The sequence below is a fragment of the Leptodactylus fuscus genome, chromosome 2, assembly GCF_031893055.1.
Source record: "Leptodactylus fuscus isolate aLepFus1 chromosome 2, aLepFus1.hap2, whole genome shotgun sequence".
NCBI classification, from domain to species: domain Eukaryota; kingdom Metazoa; phylum Chordata; class Amphibia; order Anura; family Leptodactylidae; genus Leptodactylus; species Leptodactylus fuscus.
In genome coordinates this window covers 248,764,279-248,780,533 of record NC_134266.1, presented here as the reverse complement: position 1 = coordinate 248,780,533, position 16,255 = coordinate 248,764,279, and the positions used below count along the sequence as shown (strand labels likewise).

Genomic DNA, 16,255 nt, shown 5'->3' with positions numbered 1-16,255 from the left:
GCAATGCATTGCAAAAAATCATCATCTCTTTTGCAGGCTGTATACACCAGCCTGCATACACCAGCCTGCAAAAGAGAGAATTTGCAGACTGGCTGGGAGCCCTTAACAAGGCTCCCGGCTGTCATGGCAACGGGGGGTCAGCCCTGGAGCGTGCTCCAGGAGCCGGCGATCCTTGCCAAAATGGCGGCGCCCATGCGCCGCCGGGAAGATGGCGCCTCCGGCGCCTTTGACAGCAGCGCCGGAGGGGTTAATGCCTCCGATCGGTCCGGGGACCGATCGGAGGCATTAGAGCCGGTTGTCTACTGCTTAAAGCAGTAGACACCCGGCGGCTATGACGGCCGCCCGGCTCCCGGGCGGTCGCCATAGTTACAGACCCGACACGCGCCGTACTATTACGGCGCATGTCGGGAAGGGGTTAATGGATATAAGTTTCCTTTTGGGGTCTCTAGGTTTCTTAAAAAAACGTACATTGGGGGGCCACACGGTGGCTCAGTGGTTAGCACTGCAGCCCTGCAGCGCTGGAGTCCTGGTGTTCAAATCCCGCCATGGTCAAAAAAACATCTGCAAGGAGTTTGTATGTTCTCCCATGTTTGCATGGATTTCTCCCATATTCCAAAAAAGACAAATGTACATTGTGGGGCTCACAATCTACATACAAAAAAACATGCATTGATTATAAGGAGTTATCCTCCAAAAGGTGGCGCTAGAGTGAGTTTTCCCTTATTCCATCAAAGAGAACCTATTTGTATATTCTTGATCCCAAGGAATGGTTTTCAGCAGAGGTGTCAGAGCCTATAGTCTATGTGGTCTATGGGTAACCACTGTTTCAGTGGACGGGATCACCATTGCTTGGGCAGATCCTGCGCTAGTGTGAATTTAGCCTTAGGCATAATCAGACCCAATAGTATTAAATATAACTGCAGGTATTCATATGTTGTCGTCTTTGTTCCCTAGGTACACGCGGACACGTTGGACTATGGAAAGGCTGGTAAGTGCTTTATACTGATACTATGGGAGAACACTATTGTCCACTATTAAGAAGGGGAGCGGGTATACAAAACATTAGTCAGATTCCAGCTCACATTTTCTAAGGAGGGAAAGTGAAGATATTTATCTAGCAGCTCCTATCGATAACTGCATTTTTATTTTGCTTGGATACTTTTACGTGGAGCTTTTGCGTCTTTGACCCTTATATTTACCAATTATATCATTTATTTTGTGCAATGATGATACATAACTTGGATATTATATTATACAATATGTGAAAAAATGGTCTGTTTTTTCTAAATGACCAGTGCTATACCTAGCCTTATAGTGTGTCATATATTGAAGATCATTTACGATTCCTTAAAGGGGCTCTATCACTGGATTTTCGCTATTTTAGATAAACATATGCCTGAATAGACTTTAAAAAGGCTATTCAGGTCCTGCTAATCATTTGTTAAAAGACCCCTCTGTTTTAATGAATTACCTTTTAAACGTATATGTAAATGAGCCCTACCGTGCACCGTGGGCGTTCCGTGCACTCCCACATCATACTCTGTTCCCGCCTCCTCTCTTGGTTCTTCTATGTAAGTCCTCCTCCTGCTTCCGCTTCACCACCTCCAACTGTCTCTGTTCCCAGAGGTTTCGATCCAAATCTCTCGCATGCACAGTAGCGCTCCCTCTCCACACCATTTCTCCGGCGCCATTTTTGTGTTGAGAAATGGCGCCAGAGCGTGCACAATAGCCAGGAACCACCAGGAACAGAGGCAGTTGGAGGCGGTGAAGTGAAAGCAGGAGGAGGACTTGCATAGAAGAACCAAGAGAGAAGGACGTGAACAGAGTTTGACGTGGAGGGGTGCACGGAACGCCCACGGTGCACGGAGAATTCATTTACATATACGTTTAAAAGGTAATTCATTAAAATGGGGAGGTCTTTTAACAAACAATTAGCAGGACTTAAATAACCTTTTTAAAGACTATTCAGGTATATGTTTATCTAAAATAGCAAAAATCCAGTGATAGAGCCCCTTTAAATGATTTTCCAGGCTAAAATTCCATGAATAATGAATAACAGAATGGTGGTGGTCTGATATCCGGCACCTCCACTGATCAGCTGTTCTCAGTAGCTGGTGCACAGAGAATGGATCAGGAAGCAGACAGCTCTGTATTGTGTAGTGGCCAAACTGAGTTACTGCAGTTTAGCTCCCTTTCACTTGAATCTGTAGTAACCTAATCTGGCCAATACACAGAGAACAGCGCTGTCTGCTTCCTTCTCTATTCTCTAAGTTGTAAGAACAGATGATCAACGGGGGTGTCGGGTGTTGGAACCTAATCAATCTGATAATGGTAACCTTAGGATAGATCATTTATATTTTTGCCCACAAAACCCATTTAAAGGGGTTATGTTATGAAAGTACTGCACTTGGCTATCTCTAGCGCTCCCTTTGAATACATCTGGAGGGTGCATTCTGCATCTTTATGAACACCCCCATTCTCAGTATAGGACTGACACCAATCAGCAATTCATTCCCTGTCGTATGGATAGGGGATAAGTAATTTTCATGGAATAAACCCTTTATATGCGGGTAAGCTGCCATACAGATCAGAGTCTATGGACAGTCATGTTATTATGTCTGTAAATCTCACTTATAGAATATATAACAACCTAGTCCCAGAAATCCAGAAATTAAAAGTGAGTATATAAGCCTGATTCCTTTGCTGCTTGATTCTAAGTTCTAATAAAACTTTTTTGCAACTTAGCAAAAAAAGACAATGCCTATTCTTATCAAATAACATTGAGGGAAGGTTCCTGCTACAGCAAGCTGCCTCCCAGCCAGACAAGCAGCCTGATCTCTGCCTCCCAGCCAAGACTTATTATTCACTGGCTGCAGCAATGGAGAAGGGGAAAGGGGGAACACAAAATAAATGTCACCAGGGTTATAAGTATGATTCTGCTATATACTAGTATTGAGTACACTCAATGTACTTTTTATTTTTTCTTCTGTTAGTTTATCCCTTTATTGCCCTCCAAACAAAATGTTACAATAATGCGAAATCTTTGAATAAAATATGATGTGAATGTCTCATGCTCTTATTGAGACAAAGAATGGTACTGTATTATTAATATAGGATAACATTTCCTGGAGGTGAAGCATTGTATTATATCTGCAGTGTGTTATACCGTCAGTATGTTATGCCTACAGTGTGTTATATCTACAATGTGGTATATAGCTACAGTGTGTTATATCTACAGTGTGTTATACCGTCAGTATGTTATGCCTACAGTGTGCTATATCTACAATGTGGTATATAGCTACAGTCTGTTACAGGGGCGTAATGACCATTAGGGGGCCCGGTGACAGCCGCTATCGCTGCATTTTTTTAATTTTTTTTTTTAAATTGGCCGTTACAGTCCCTATACTTACTTGCCGATCCTGGACATAATACTGTGTGCAGGGGCCACTATGGGGACATAATACTGTGTGCAGGGGCCACTATGGGGACATAATACTGTGTGTAGGGGCCACTATTGGGTATAATACTGTGTGCAGTGGCCACTATGGTACATAATACTGTGTGCAGGGGCCACTATGGGACATAATACTGTGTGCAGGGGCCACTATGGTGGATAATACTGTGTGCGGGGGCCACTATGGGACATAATACTGTGTACAGGGGCCACTATGGGGGATAATACTGTGTGCGGGGGCCACTATGGGACATAGTACTGTGTGCAGGGGCCACTATGGAGGATAATACTGTGTGCAGGGGCCACTAAGGGACATAATACTGTGTGCGGGGGCCACTAAGGGACATAATACTGTGTGCAGGGGCCACTAAGGGACATAATACTGTGTGCAGGGGCCACTATGGCACATAATACTGTGTGCAGGGGCCACTATGGTGGATAATACTGTATGCAGGGGCCACTATGGGACATAATACTGTGTGCAGGGGCCACTATGGGGGATAATACTGTGTGCGGGGGCCACTATGGGACATAGTACTGTGTGCAGGGGCCACTATGGGGGATAATACTGTGTGCAGGGGCCACTAAGGGACATAATACTGTGTGCGGGGGCCACTAAGGGACATAATACTGTGTGCAGGGGCCACTAAGGGACATAATACAGTGTGCAGGGGCCACTAAGGGACATAATAGAGTGCGGAGGAGGGGGTCGGTCGAGGTCTTCGGTGTTGGTTGGGGGGGGGGCATGTTAAAAGTTCGCCACGGGGCCCCACCATTCCTAGTTACGCCACTGGTGTGTTATATCTATAATGTGTTATACCTTCAGTATGTTATGCCTACAGTGTGTTATATCTACAATGTGGTATATAGATACCTTGTGTTATACCTACAGTGTGTTATATCTACATCATGTTATACCCTCAGTATATAGTACCTACAGCGTTTTATACACACAGTGTGTTATACCTACATGATATTATGCCTCCAGTATGTTATACCTAAGTTATGTTATACCTTCCGCGTCTTATACCTACAGAGCATTATACTTACACTTTATTTATGGATTTACTAATCTCATATTAGATGCGAAATATTCTAAAAGCATATTGTCACCTTAAACCTATGATACCGTACTCAGGCTCCATTCTTTTTTCTACTTCTTTGCTGGTGTTCCTAATTCCTCAGTATACTTAATAGGAGCACTTCTTAGAAAAGGTTCTTCATTTCTTGGAAAACCTGCGGATTGAGGGTTGATCTCTGTCCAAATGTGATTGTAATAACTTGTCACTTGCATTAAGTCAAAGGGTGAGTTTGTTTTCTTGTTCCAAGATAACAATATATAGCATCCGCCTTCCTTTCCCACAGTCTGTAGAGGCTTAATCTTAATCCTTGGCTAGTGTCGTCTGTCCAGCCATAAGTGTCTGATACGCTTCTTTCACCACATCTTTTTTATTGCTTCCCGCTGGTGACATTCTCACTATTTCTAAGATTATGAGTGCTGGAGAAAACCAATGAAAGAAAGCAGACGTTGTGGAGAAAAGCGGAAGGTGCTGGATAGACACTAATAGGACACTATGTGCAATTTACTTTATGCACCAAATTTTGTATTTAAAGGAATTGTCAACCTGTTTTCATATGCAGTTTTAGGGAATGTATTCTCTGTCCAGGGTATAATTAGCATTACTGATAGAATGAGAAGTATTGGTAAAATTAGTGTTAGTATTAGAGGAATTAGCATTATTGGCGGTATTAGAGGCAGCTGTGGTATTACCTATAGCCGCAGTGTTAGTGGCAGTGGTATAGATGGTGCTGGTTCTGGCTGTATTACCCTTAGTGGAGGAATTAGCAGTCATATTAGCAGGGTTAGCGGAAGTGTTGGTGAAATTGTTGGTATTGATGGAATTAGTAGTATTGGTAGCAGTTCTACTAGCTGCAGTGGTCGTATGGGTGGTAGTATTAGCAATGGTCTATTAGAATTACCAGCAGAATTAGTGCCAGTATTCTTGGTGGAATTAGGAGTGTCTTTGGTGGTGACATTACCAGTATTGGTGGAATTGGTATCAGTGTTAGCAGTATTGTTGGAATTGGTATCAGTATTAGCAGTATTGTTGGAATTGGTATCAGTATTAGCAGTATTGTTGGAATTGGTATCAGTGTTAGCAGTATTGGTGGAATTGGTATCAGTATTAGCAGTATTGGTGGAATTGGTATCAGTATTAGCAGTATTGGTGGAATTGGTATCAGTATTAGCAGTATTGGTGGAATTGGTATCAGTATTAGCAGTATTGGTGGAATTGGTATCAGTATTAGCAGTATTGGTGGAATTGGTATCAGTATTAGCAGTATTGGTGGGCTTGGCAGTACTATTGGCAGAATCACTGGTGCTGGTGGATTTCTTGGTGGCACTGGCAGTATTGTCTGAACTAACATTTAGCATTGGCTGTATTAGCTGCGGTTTTGGCAGTGTTGCTAGAGCTAGTGGTGATATTAGCAGCACTGGTATTGGTGGAAATAGTGACTGAATTACTGGTATTGAAGTTGGCGGCGATTCCTATATAACTGAATAGGATACAGCCCAAAACGTTGGGTCATTTTCTTTCCACCTCTTTCGAGTCTCTCTGATGTCCCTTCTCAATAGTTGACAACTATGAGTTATGGTCTCCTCTCTGCTGAACCCAGGCCCATTCTTATCATCAGAAGGTGGTCCTAGTATTAAGCCCCCTACTATTACTAAATACCGTTATTAACCTTTCCTAAGCACTATGAATAGAATGGGTATAGGTCTATCCTGTGTATTGTAGTACAGAAGTCACAGTATCTTCACCCTCAGATAACAGACAAATCCCGGGAATGTTTTTCCGCTATCAGTAACGCATTCCATAATCTCTCACAATCTCTTAGACACCTAAAGGTTATTGTCAGACATTTCAATAAAGTGAGTTTTGGTTTTGCCCTGACTGGTCACATTGGTGGACCATATAGTCATAGATCAGTTACATGACTATAACTTTATTATTGTGAATCTGTCCGTATTCTTATTATTAAGCTATGTGGGTGGAAATGTATTAGTCTTTACTAGACTACTACTAGCAGACACATAGTACTACAGGCCAGAGCAGTTCAAGGTTTTCACTATATGTAGCACCTATGGGGAAAGTAGTTCGTTAGCAGCAATGGTACGGACCCAACCAGTCAGACACAGGGACACAATGTCTGGTGCAAATAGGTTTATTTGGAAAAAAATAAATAAACCTTCACTTGAGGCATGGAATAAGCAAAATAAAATACAGACTTCAGGCAAGACGTCAAACAAAACCCTGCTCGTCCGAGCTCTAACTAAACAGTAAAAAAAACAACTATACATGTGGCTTACTACCAACCACATAAACAAAACAAAGTAGCATAGTACGGTCTCACCAGACTCTCAGTATTTCAGAATAGACCCAGGCGCCTCCTCTTGCTCCCAGGATCTACCCTGAAGTGCAAGCTCTGCAGCCTTTTACGGTCCAGTAACAATCCTCAAGACCCACACCTAGGACTGATATACCGGGACTCCAATACTCTGCCTGTCACCTTCTCACACATCATCCCGGTCAACATTTCTATACCCAATCATGCAACGTTTTATGTCCCACCCCACTGCTTCTCTATGCACCTCTTACTGATCCTGTTATTGGAGAGCCTTGCACAAAGATATTGGGAGATATGTAGCATAAAGGGATTTGCCGCCACTACACATTGAGGACAAAAGGACATATAGTCTGCATGAGGTACTGCTCTTGTATCCGCACTCCCCCTGTTAGTTTCTGCTATACTATGATTTCTAATGGGAAAACCAAAGCTTATGAAACATTAAGAACCCTTGCATAGTTTCTTACGGGTCAGTAGTCAGACATCGCAGATAAACACATATGTTCAGACATTTCTTGCTGTCTTCACATAGAACTTCAGAGACATCTATGATCGATGGCTACAAGATACATTTTTAATATTTCATGACAATATCCAGGCTTTCTTCTTAACTTTTAACTTCTGACCTACATTTTCTGACAGGGTTTTCATGCATCATAGTAGAGCGGCACGCAGCTGTCATATGATAAATGAACACTAAATAGAACAAATGTATACAAGGAAGGAGGGACTGATACGTAAATGTGATTCATCTGGTATAGGCAATGGCTGAAAATATTATTTCATAGAAAGAGTAGATGGGCTTGGAATAAACTTCCATCACATATGGTTGGGATATCTACAGTAAGGGAATTTATACATGTCTGGGGTAAAGGAACGTCTATGTAGGGTAAAATAGTAAGAGTATAAGGGTAGACTAGATGTCAATCTTAGAGATGAGCCAACACTGTTCGGAACAGCTGTTCCAAACAGCACGCTCCCATAGAAATGAATGGAAGCGGCTGGCACGCAGACTTTGCCGGCGGCCGGCTGCTTAACCCCCCGCGTGCTTCCATTCATTTCTATGGGAGTGTGCTGTTCGGATCGGCTGATCCGAACAATGTTCGCTCATCTCTATGTTTCAATAAAATCTCCTACGAAGATAAGACTATGCTCATATCGTTGGTCTGGTCTGTTTGCCTCTCTTTACTATATTATCTCTCTGCGGGTCCGGTCCTGTTGTTTGTATATATTTTGTTGTTATAAATAAAGAATTTATAAAAAAAAAAAAAAAAAAAGACTATGCTCTATGATATCTGCAGTGTTGTCTCTATTCTTCTGGTCCATTGCAAGATCAGAAAAATGTCTATATGGTCCATCTAATGAAGGACAATAACAGATCCCAGGGGACGCCATTGACCATAATGGGGTCTGCCGGGTGTTCATTATTTTTTCATTATTCTCCCTGTGTTTGCATGGGTTTCCTCCGGGTACTCCGGTTTCCTCCCACACTCCAAAGACATACTGATAGGGAATGTAGATTGTGAGCCCTATATGGGTCACTGACTTGCAGGCTAAGGCCCCATGGGCCGTATTCGCAGCACTAAAGCACTGCAGGAAGAACCGCTGCGTGAACCCATTGCAGTTCTTTCCGCAGCGCTTTTAAGAGAAAGTTCACTGAGTTTTCCTCTGCGGACTTTCTCTTAACATTATATCTACGGGAAAGCCGCCGGCTTTTCCGTAGATATATTTGACATGCTGCGATTTGCAAAGCCGCTACGGCTTTGCAAATTGCAGCATGTCCACGCTGCGATCTTTTCCACAAAGTGGGGATGGGATTCGCATGAATCTCATCCACTTTGCTTGCACAGTAAAACGCAGCGATTTTTCCCGCAGCGTTTCTGCCACGGGCAAATCGCGGCGTTTACATCCTGTGGAGCCCCGGCCTTAATGTCTGAAAAGTGCTGCGGAATATGATGGCGCTCAGAAGAAGTCATTCAGGAGGACACCCGCCATGTCCATTTAGTGACCCTAACATGACCGGATATTTTTGTGGCTGATGCTATGGGTACAGCAGGTAAACAGTAGTACAATACAAGAAGAGCAGGTGAGGTGAAGTCAATTTCCGTAAAATGTTTGTTTATTTGGACTTTCCATAGTTACTTACACTTCCACGAAAAATGGTTTCTAGAATTTCAGCATCAACAAACTAGATCTGAGGAAGAACTTGTTATGTGTCTCAGGTAAAGACGTCCATTCATTGCTATGATATCTGATATGATGCGATAACAAGATTAATTTGCTCCTGAGTCTCACAGGCGTGCTCCTCTCTGTTTTGGGGGACAGACAGTATTCTGGATTTCACAGTCGATTACATCCAGAGATTACATTCTCTCTGCAGGTTGTGGCTTGTGCTGGGCAGGAATATGATGTGTATTATCCTGCAGAACATCTGAGTCCAATAAGTGAATATCTAACCCATAAACTACATGTACCTGGTGACAAGGAGCAGAACCGTTCCTCATCTAACATAACAGGGTTCCTTGGACTTGGCGATATTTCTATTGGTTTATTGCGTATATTTATAGGAAAGGGAACAACTTAATTTAATTAACACTCTTTATACTATCTTATTACTTTCTACTCCCCAGCAATGTGTCGCTACTGCAATGTTCACACCTTTAAATAACAAGATTTAGATTACACCAACCCGTTTTATATACACGTCTACATTAACACATTCTCTACCTATATGTATAGAGATACATAGATAGAAGAGCTGCTTATTTTACAATTTTTACCATTTTTAGTGCTGATTTGCACAAGCTTGCTCTCTGTTTCTATACATAGTGCTGCATTTCTTTTGCTTCTAGATAGATACTGGTTATATTCTAATCCAATTATATTATGATACTTGTGTTTGAAGCACATGAGCAATACTTGATACAGCTGAAATGGTGTTTTCGAGAGACACTGGTCATAGTTAGAGATGAGCGAGTACTGTTCGGATCAGCCGATCCGAACAGCACGCTCGCATAGAAATGAATGGACGTAGCTGGCACGCGGGCGGTTAAGCGGCCGGCCGCCGTCAAAGCGGAAGTACCAGGTGCATCCATTCATTTCTATGGAGCGTGCTGTTCGGATCGGCTGATCCGAACAGTACTCGCTCATCTCTAGTCATAGTGACTCCAGGTTCTGTTGGGATTCCCAATTGGTCCATGGCCACCCTTAAAGGGGTTGTCCCATCACAAGGATCCTATCTATACTGCTTGTTAATGTGGATGTAAGACTTTTCCTAAATACACTGCTTCAGCAAAACTGCTTTGTTTGTCCACTATATCACTTTATTCATTTTTTTTGACACATCCCTTGACTTATCTGTTCATAAGTCAAGTGATGTATCTGCTGCTCTGAGGGGGGAGGGAGGAGGGGCTAAGTGCACGGGAACGAGGGGGGGCAGAGGAGCGGAATAACAGCATCGCTCCTGCCATTGCTGGCTTCATGCAGGGCAGGAGCATAGCGATGTTGCAGGCATCTGTGCATCTGTGCCGGCGTCTAACCGTCCCCGGCATCCGCCTTTCTATTACAGCGGATGCCGGGTCTGTATTCACATATGCAAAGCCAGCGGCGAGATGCCGCTGGCCCTGAGTGCACGCTCATAGATGGTGAGACCAGTCTAGCCTTCACAATGCGAATATAGACCCGGCATCAGCTGTAATAGAGAGAGGCGGATGCCGGGTCTGTATTCGCATTGTGAAGGCTAGACTGGTCTATGAGCGTGCACGCAGGGCCAGTGGCATCTCACCGCTGGCTTTGCATATGTAACCCCGCCCACCAATGACGCAACAAAGCAGGAAGACAGAAGATTTTACAGCAACGAAGACTGGTGAGTATGCGACGTGGGAATACCCCTTTAAGGTGGGGGCTATGGTTAAATGATCTATCCTCGGGATCGGAAGGGCACTGGAATTGATCCGTGTCAGATCCTTACTGACCTAACGTGAGGATGCGCCATGAAAACCCTAACCCCTTTAAATAATTTTTCTTACAATGACTACCCTTTCTCGTATATCCTATTATTATCTGTTATATCACTTTTCAGACAGCCCTTTGATCTAGCAATCCCAACCTGTCCATGGATTACATTACATTGAAAAATAGTCTTCTATGGTGTCTATCTTCTTAAAAAAAGGTGGTCTCACTGGAAATCTAGATTCTCTAAGTTGGATCGGATTTGGCATTGACTAGTCCAGGATGTCAAATCTACGTAAACCCCATTTTTCAATATTTAACCCGGAAAGGCGTTATGTAGGGGGTTGGGAGGTTCTGCAATTTTGCAGCGGTATATCACACTCAATGTTAGAGGACATGACAGGTCCTCTCTAAAAGTGTGATCTGACCCAACTTCAGGATATGGCAATCACCACACCTGAAGAAGAGCAGTGACTGCTCGAGGAAGAGGCCAAGGTAGGTCAAAGATACGCAACGTTTGCACCAGTGTTTAGTCATAACCACAATAGTAAATCTGGGCCAAAGTGTATAGAAAGCATAAGAGGTAACAAAAATGTAAAATTTCATCAATTTTAAATTTAGAAGTCTCAGCATATAAGCCATTTGCATTGTCAAGATAGAGTATCAGGTTTTTTTTATTTTGTTTTTACTCCCCATTACCTCCCCTATTTGGCTGGGGATAAAACCCTTTCTCAAACCGAAGCTACTTGATTTTTAATACTAAGTTGAATTAAACCGAGAGCTCTAGAAATATACAATGGTCACCAGTCTTCAACTAATACCATCAGCATTCTAATAGTTAATAGTTTGACGTAAGAAATCATTGGAGGTTCTCGCGTAGACTAAACACTAGCAAGCTCCGCTGACTCTTTCAGCTTCTTTCTATTCCAAATCCAAACTCTCTATGAATGCTCCTTTATTAACTATGATAGTATTTTTTGTCATGCCTGGAGCCATATCTACATTGGTATACCTAAGGGTGTATATACTTTAATAATGGGAGGTGTGCAGCTGTGAAGGTCAATAAATCAAAAGACACCAGCATTGGCATTGGTGCGTTGCAAGGTTCTGACCTTGAGTCACAATTTTTGGCATAGGGTTTCAATTAAAATTGCTAAACTTATATTTGCTAAGGCGACCGTAAACCTTCACTACTCGTCTCCAACCCACTCAGCTTGCATGTGTTCTGTGTAGAAGATAGTAAGCTGTGTAAGACCCCCTCAGACACATCTTATTGTTGGGCGACCCTGCCTAAACTAGAAGGTTCGATCAATGTTAATCGAATGTATAAGGATACAATTAGCCCTAAAGCTATAGAGAATTGGCTAATGCAACCACCAATAGTTTGTCTGTATTGGTGTATGGGTCTGTAAAAATGGCACGGATGACACATGGATTGGCTCTATTCACTGACCCTTTCATTCAAATGAATTGACCGAGGTGCAAATATGGATGTGTGTATGGGGCTATAGAAATGTAGGGTCTGTACTGTAATCTGCAGTTGTGGATAAAAGTATGGTTGTGTGCATGTGGCCTAAATGTAAGAAAGTTCTCTCACTGACACTATATTCACACCTGTGTCTGGTTTTGTGTTCTTTTGGCCAATTGGAGGACCAGAAGATGGACAAGAATGGACCCCCGGGACCCCATTGACTATAATGGAGTCCATCAGGTGTCCTTTTTTTAACTTGAAATCACCAGATGAAAAAGCTGGGCTTGCAGCAGTTTTTTATGGCGTGATTACCAATGGACATTGTGATGGAGACCGCCGACAGAGCCTGTATACCAGGGGTGCTCACACTTTTTCAGCATGTGAGCTACTTTATAACTGACCATGGGATAAGATCTACTACCCACTTCTTGTGGGCGGTGCGGGCTGGGCCTGTGGGAGGGGTTGGGCATGTGGGCGGGGGCGGGCGGAGCGTGAGAGCAGGAGGCAGCGGTGTTCAGGGATCCCCGATGTCTGCTTCTTCACAGCGCAGGCTGAGAGTTATCTCTGGACACGGGCAGGCTGGGGCTGCGGCAGCCCCGCCTGCCAGTGTCTGGAGATGACTCTCAGCCTGTGCTGTGAACAAGCAGCACCCCGGCTCCCTCCATCCCTAAGAGCGGGGAGCGCGTCATCCCGTGGAAGGGGAGCTGCTGCTGCCCGGCCTGCAAGTGTTCGGAGTGCTTTTTCACAGCGCAGGCTGAGAGTCATCTCCGGACACTTGCAGGCGGGGCATTCCGATCCCGCGATCGACCCATACATCGTTCGCGATCGACCGGTAGATCGCGATCGACGTATTGGGCACACCTGCTCTACACAGATGTGAACCGGCCTTAGTGAGTTACTGATCAACTGGGTAGTTTTCAGATCTATCATACAGTGCCAAATAATGCCATATGGTGTCCGTAAAACTACAGCTGTACTTTCAGTTGATGTGTTCCCTGCTTTTAGTCCTTCAGTTTTGCTCTGAAACTTCATTGCTTCACTGTGTATGTTATCCATGTTCTGTGACATCAATCTGTGCATTATCCCTGTACTGCAACATTACTGTGTGGATAATCCCTATAGTGTGACATTAGTGTGTTCATCATTCCTGTACTGTGACATCACTGTGTGCATAAGCCTTATACTGTGACATCACTCTATGCATGATCCTTATACTGTGACATCAGTGTGTGTATTATCCTTGTACTGTGACATCACTGTGTGCATTATCTCTGTACTGTGACATCACTCTGTGTATTATCCCTGTACTGTGACATCACTGTGTGTATTATCTCTGTACTGTGACATCACTGTGTGTATTATCCCTGTACTTTGACATCACTGTGTGTATTATCCTGTACTGTGACATCACTGTGTGTATTATCCTGTACTGTGACATCACTCTATGCATGATCCTTATACTGTGACATCACTGTGTATTATCCCTGTACTGTGACATCACTGTGTGTATTATCTCTGTACTGTGACATCACTGTGTGTATTATCCCTGTACTGTGACATCACTGTGTGTATTATCCCTGTACTGTGACATCACTGTGTGTATTATCTCTGTACTGTGACATCACTGTGTGTATTATCCCTGTACTGTGACGTCACTGTGTGTATTATCCCTGTACTGTGACATCACTGTGTGTATTATCCCTGTACTGTGACATCACTGTGTGTATTATCCCTGTACTGTGACATCACTGTGTGTATTATCCCTGTACTGTGACATCGTTGTGTGTATTATCCCTGTACTGTGACATCACTGTGTGTATTATCCCTGTACTGTGACATCACTGTGTGTATTATCCCTGTACTGTGACATCACTGTGTGTATTATTTCACTACTCTGACATCACTATGTTTATTATCACTGTCCTGTGACATCACTGTGTATATTATCCATGTTCAGTGACATCACTGTGTGTATTATCCCTGTACTGTGACATCACTGTGTGTATTATCCCTGTACTGTGACATCACTGTGTGTATTATCCCTGTACTGTGACATCACTATGTTTATTATCACTGTCCTGTGACATCACTGTGTATATTATCCATGTTCAGTGACATCACGGTGTGCATTATCCTTACACTGTGACATCACTGTGAGTTATCCCTGTGCATAATGGAGACTGCAGTCAAATTGCTTCTCAAGGGGGTCATGGTGGAGACCCATTACAAGTTTTGCTATTGGCCTGTGGTTACACTTACCGTACATCATTTACTGTTATTAAATAGATACATAAAAGTAGATATCTTGTAATATGTATCAGTATTAATGTGACTGCTGACACCTCCTCTTCCCAAAACCATAGTGGTAACATTTGAGTAGTAGATAGTCTCATCCACAATAATTTTGGCCAGCTATAGATATAGGAAGATTTCTTCCCTCAATATAATTGGCTTACAGCTGTATACATCATGTAGCACCCCACCATAAACTATTATATATAATCTGTATATTCCAGTTTACAAGTGACCCAGAGCAGTTACGTGAATCCGGGAGAAAGTTACACAAACTGATTTCCAGATCTCAGCCGGTGTTAAAAATATACTGAGCTCTTATTCCTGTGTGGCAGAACACACATAGAAGAATGCTGAGCGTAGTCCTATAATTCAGCAAGATTTCACCTTCCTCTGCCATATTGCGCTATTCATACATTTCTTTCTCCAGCATATTTTGCCATTTGCAAACCTAAATATAGCTCAGCGAATGAAGGCGTCTGCTGGTTTATGGCCAAGGTCTATTTTCTGCCCTACTGGAATGTATCTCTTTTCCTGCTCATAATATATATATATATATATATATATATATATATACACACACACACACATATGGGGCACATCACGCAACGTTTTATGAAGCGAGAACTTTAAATATAATACATAAATTAAAATCATAACATTAGATACAGAACCCAACAGTCCTGAATTTTTGCTGATCTATACGTGGCAAAGAGGATCTGTCTCTTCTTCTGCAATGTCTGTTTTGGACAAGCTTTGATTTCTGGAAGTATTTGTGTCATTAATAAATTTGTAATAGACTTTAACAGATTTTGGCTCCTTTCTGTGAAATCCTATATTTTTTCACTCTTTCCCTTGCTTCTGTATTATTCTCTTTCTGCCTCTTACTGAATGTTACTGTGTATGGAGTACGGGGCAATGTAAAATACGATAAGGGTAGGGGAGAGTCACTTCTAACAGGTATATCTCCGGTGTTTTAAGACATAGAAACTTGCTTTTGGTGTCATATAAAAGAGAGAGATTCTCTTCTTTCATGTGACATTATATACAGGGTGTCCAGAAAGTAAGTACACAAAATGAAAGGGTGGACTTCAACCGGTATATGAAGCGTTTTTTTATTAATGAACATGTGACCGGAAATGGTGGTGCTGCAGGTAGACCGAGATGTCAGTTTCCTATCCCTCGCTGCGCCATGTGAAGAAGAGAAAGCGCTTTAATGGGAAATCAGTTTAATCACTGTTACTTATTACAAGAATTGCTTGAAGTGCCGTCCGCCTACCTTGATGCAAGCAGTGTAACGCCGGTGATGGATTGACTCACCCGTTCACAGACTCCTGGCATTGCCCTCACCGTGACAAATGCAGCCTGGATGTGGTTCATGAGCTCTTTGCAGGTTGACAAAAGTGTTGCGTATACAACGGACTTGACATGTCCCCACAAGAAAAAAATCAAGTGGGGTCAAATCCGGCGAGCGAGGGGGCTACAGCACAGATCCGCCGCGTCCGATCCACCGATTCAGCCATCGGTTGTTGATGTGTTTACAGATGATGCGGCCAAAATGTGGAGGTGCTCCATCCTGCTGGAGCCATATCCTTGCCCTTATGTTCAAAGGCACGTCTTCAAGCCACACTGGCAAAACATCCTGCAGAAATGCACTGTGTCAGTCTACCAAACTG

General features: G+C 43.0%; 1 protein-coding gene across 1 annotated transcript in view; it reads left to right on the top strand.

The window, feature by feature from the left end:
- The window catches only part of STARD13 (StAR related lipid transfer domain containing 13), a 186,177-nt gene that overhangs the window by 33,397 nt on the left and 136,525 nt on the right, over positions 1–16,255 (top strand). The window contains exon 3 of the mRNA XM_075266000.1: positions 955–988. Within this exon, the coding sequence (XP_075122101.1) occupies positions 955–988 (34 nt within the window). The remainder of the gene's footprint in view (positions 1–954; positions 989–16,255) is intronic.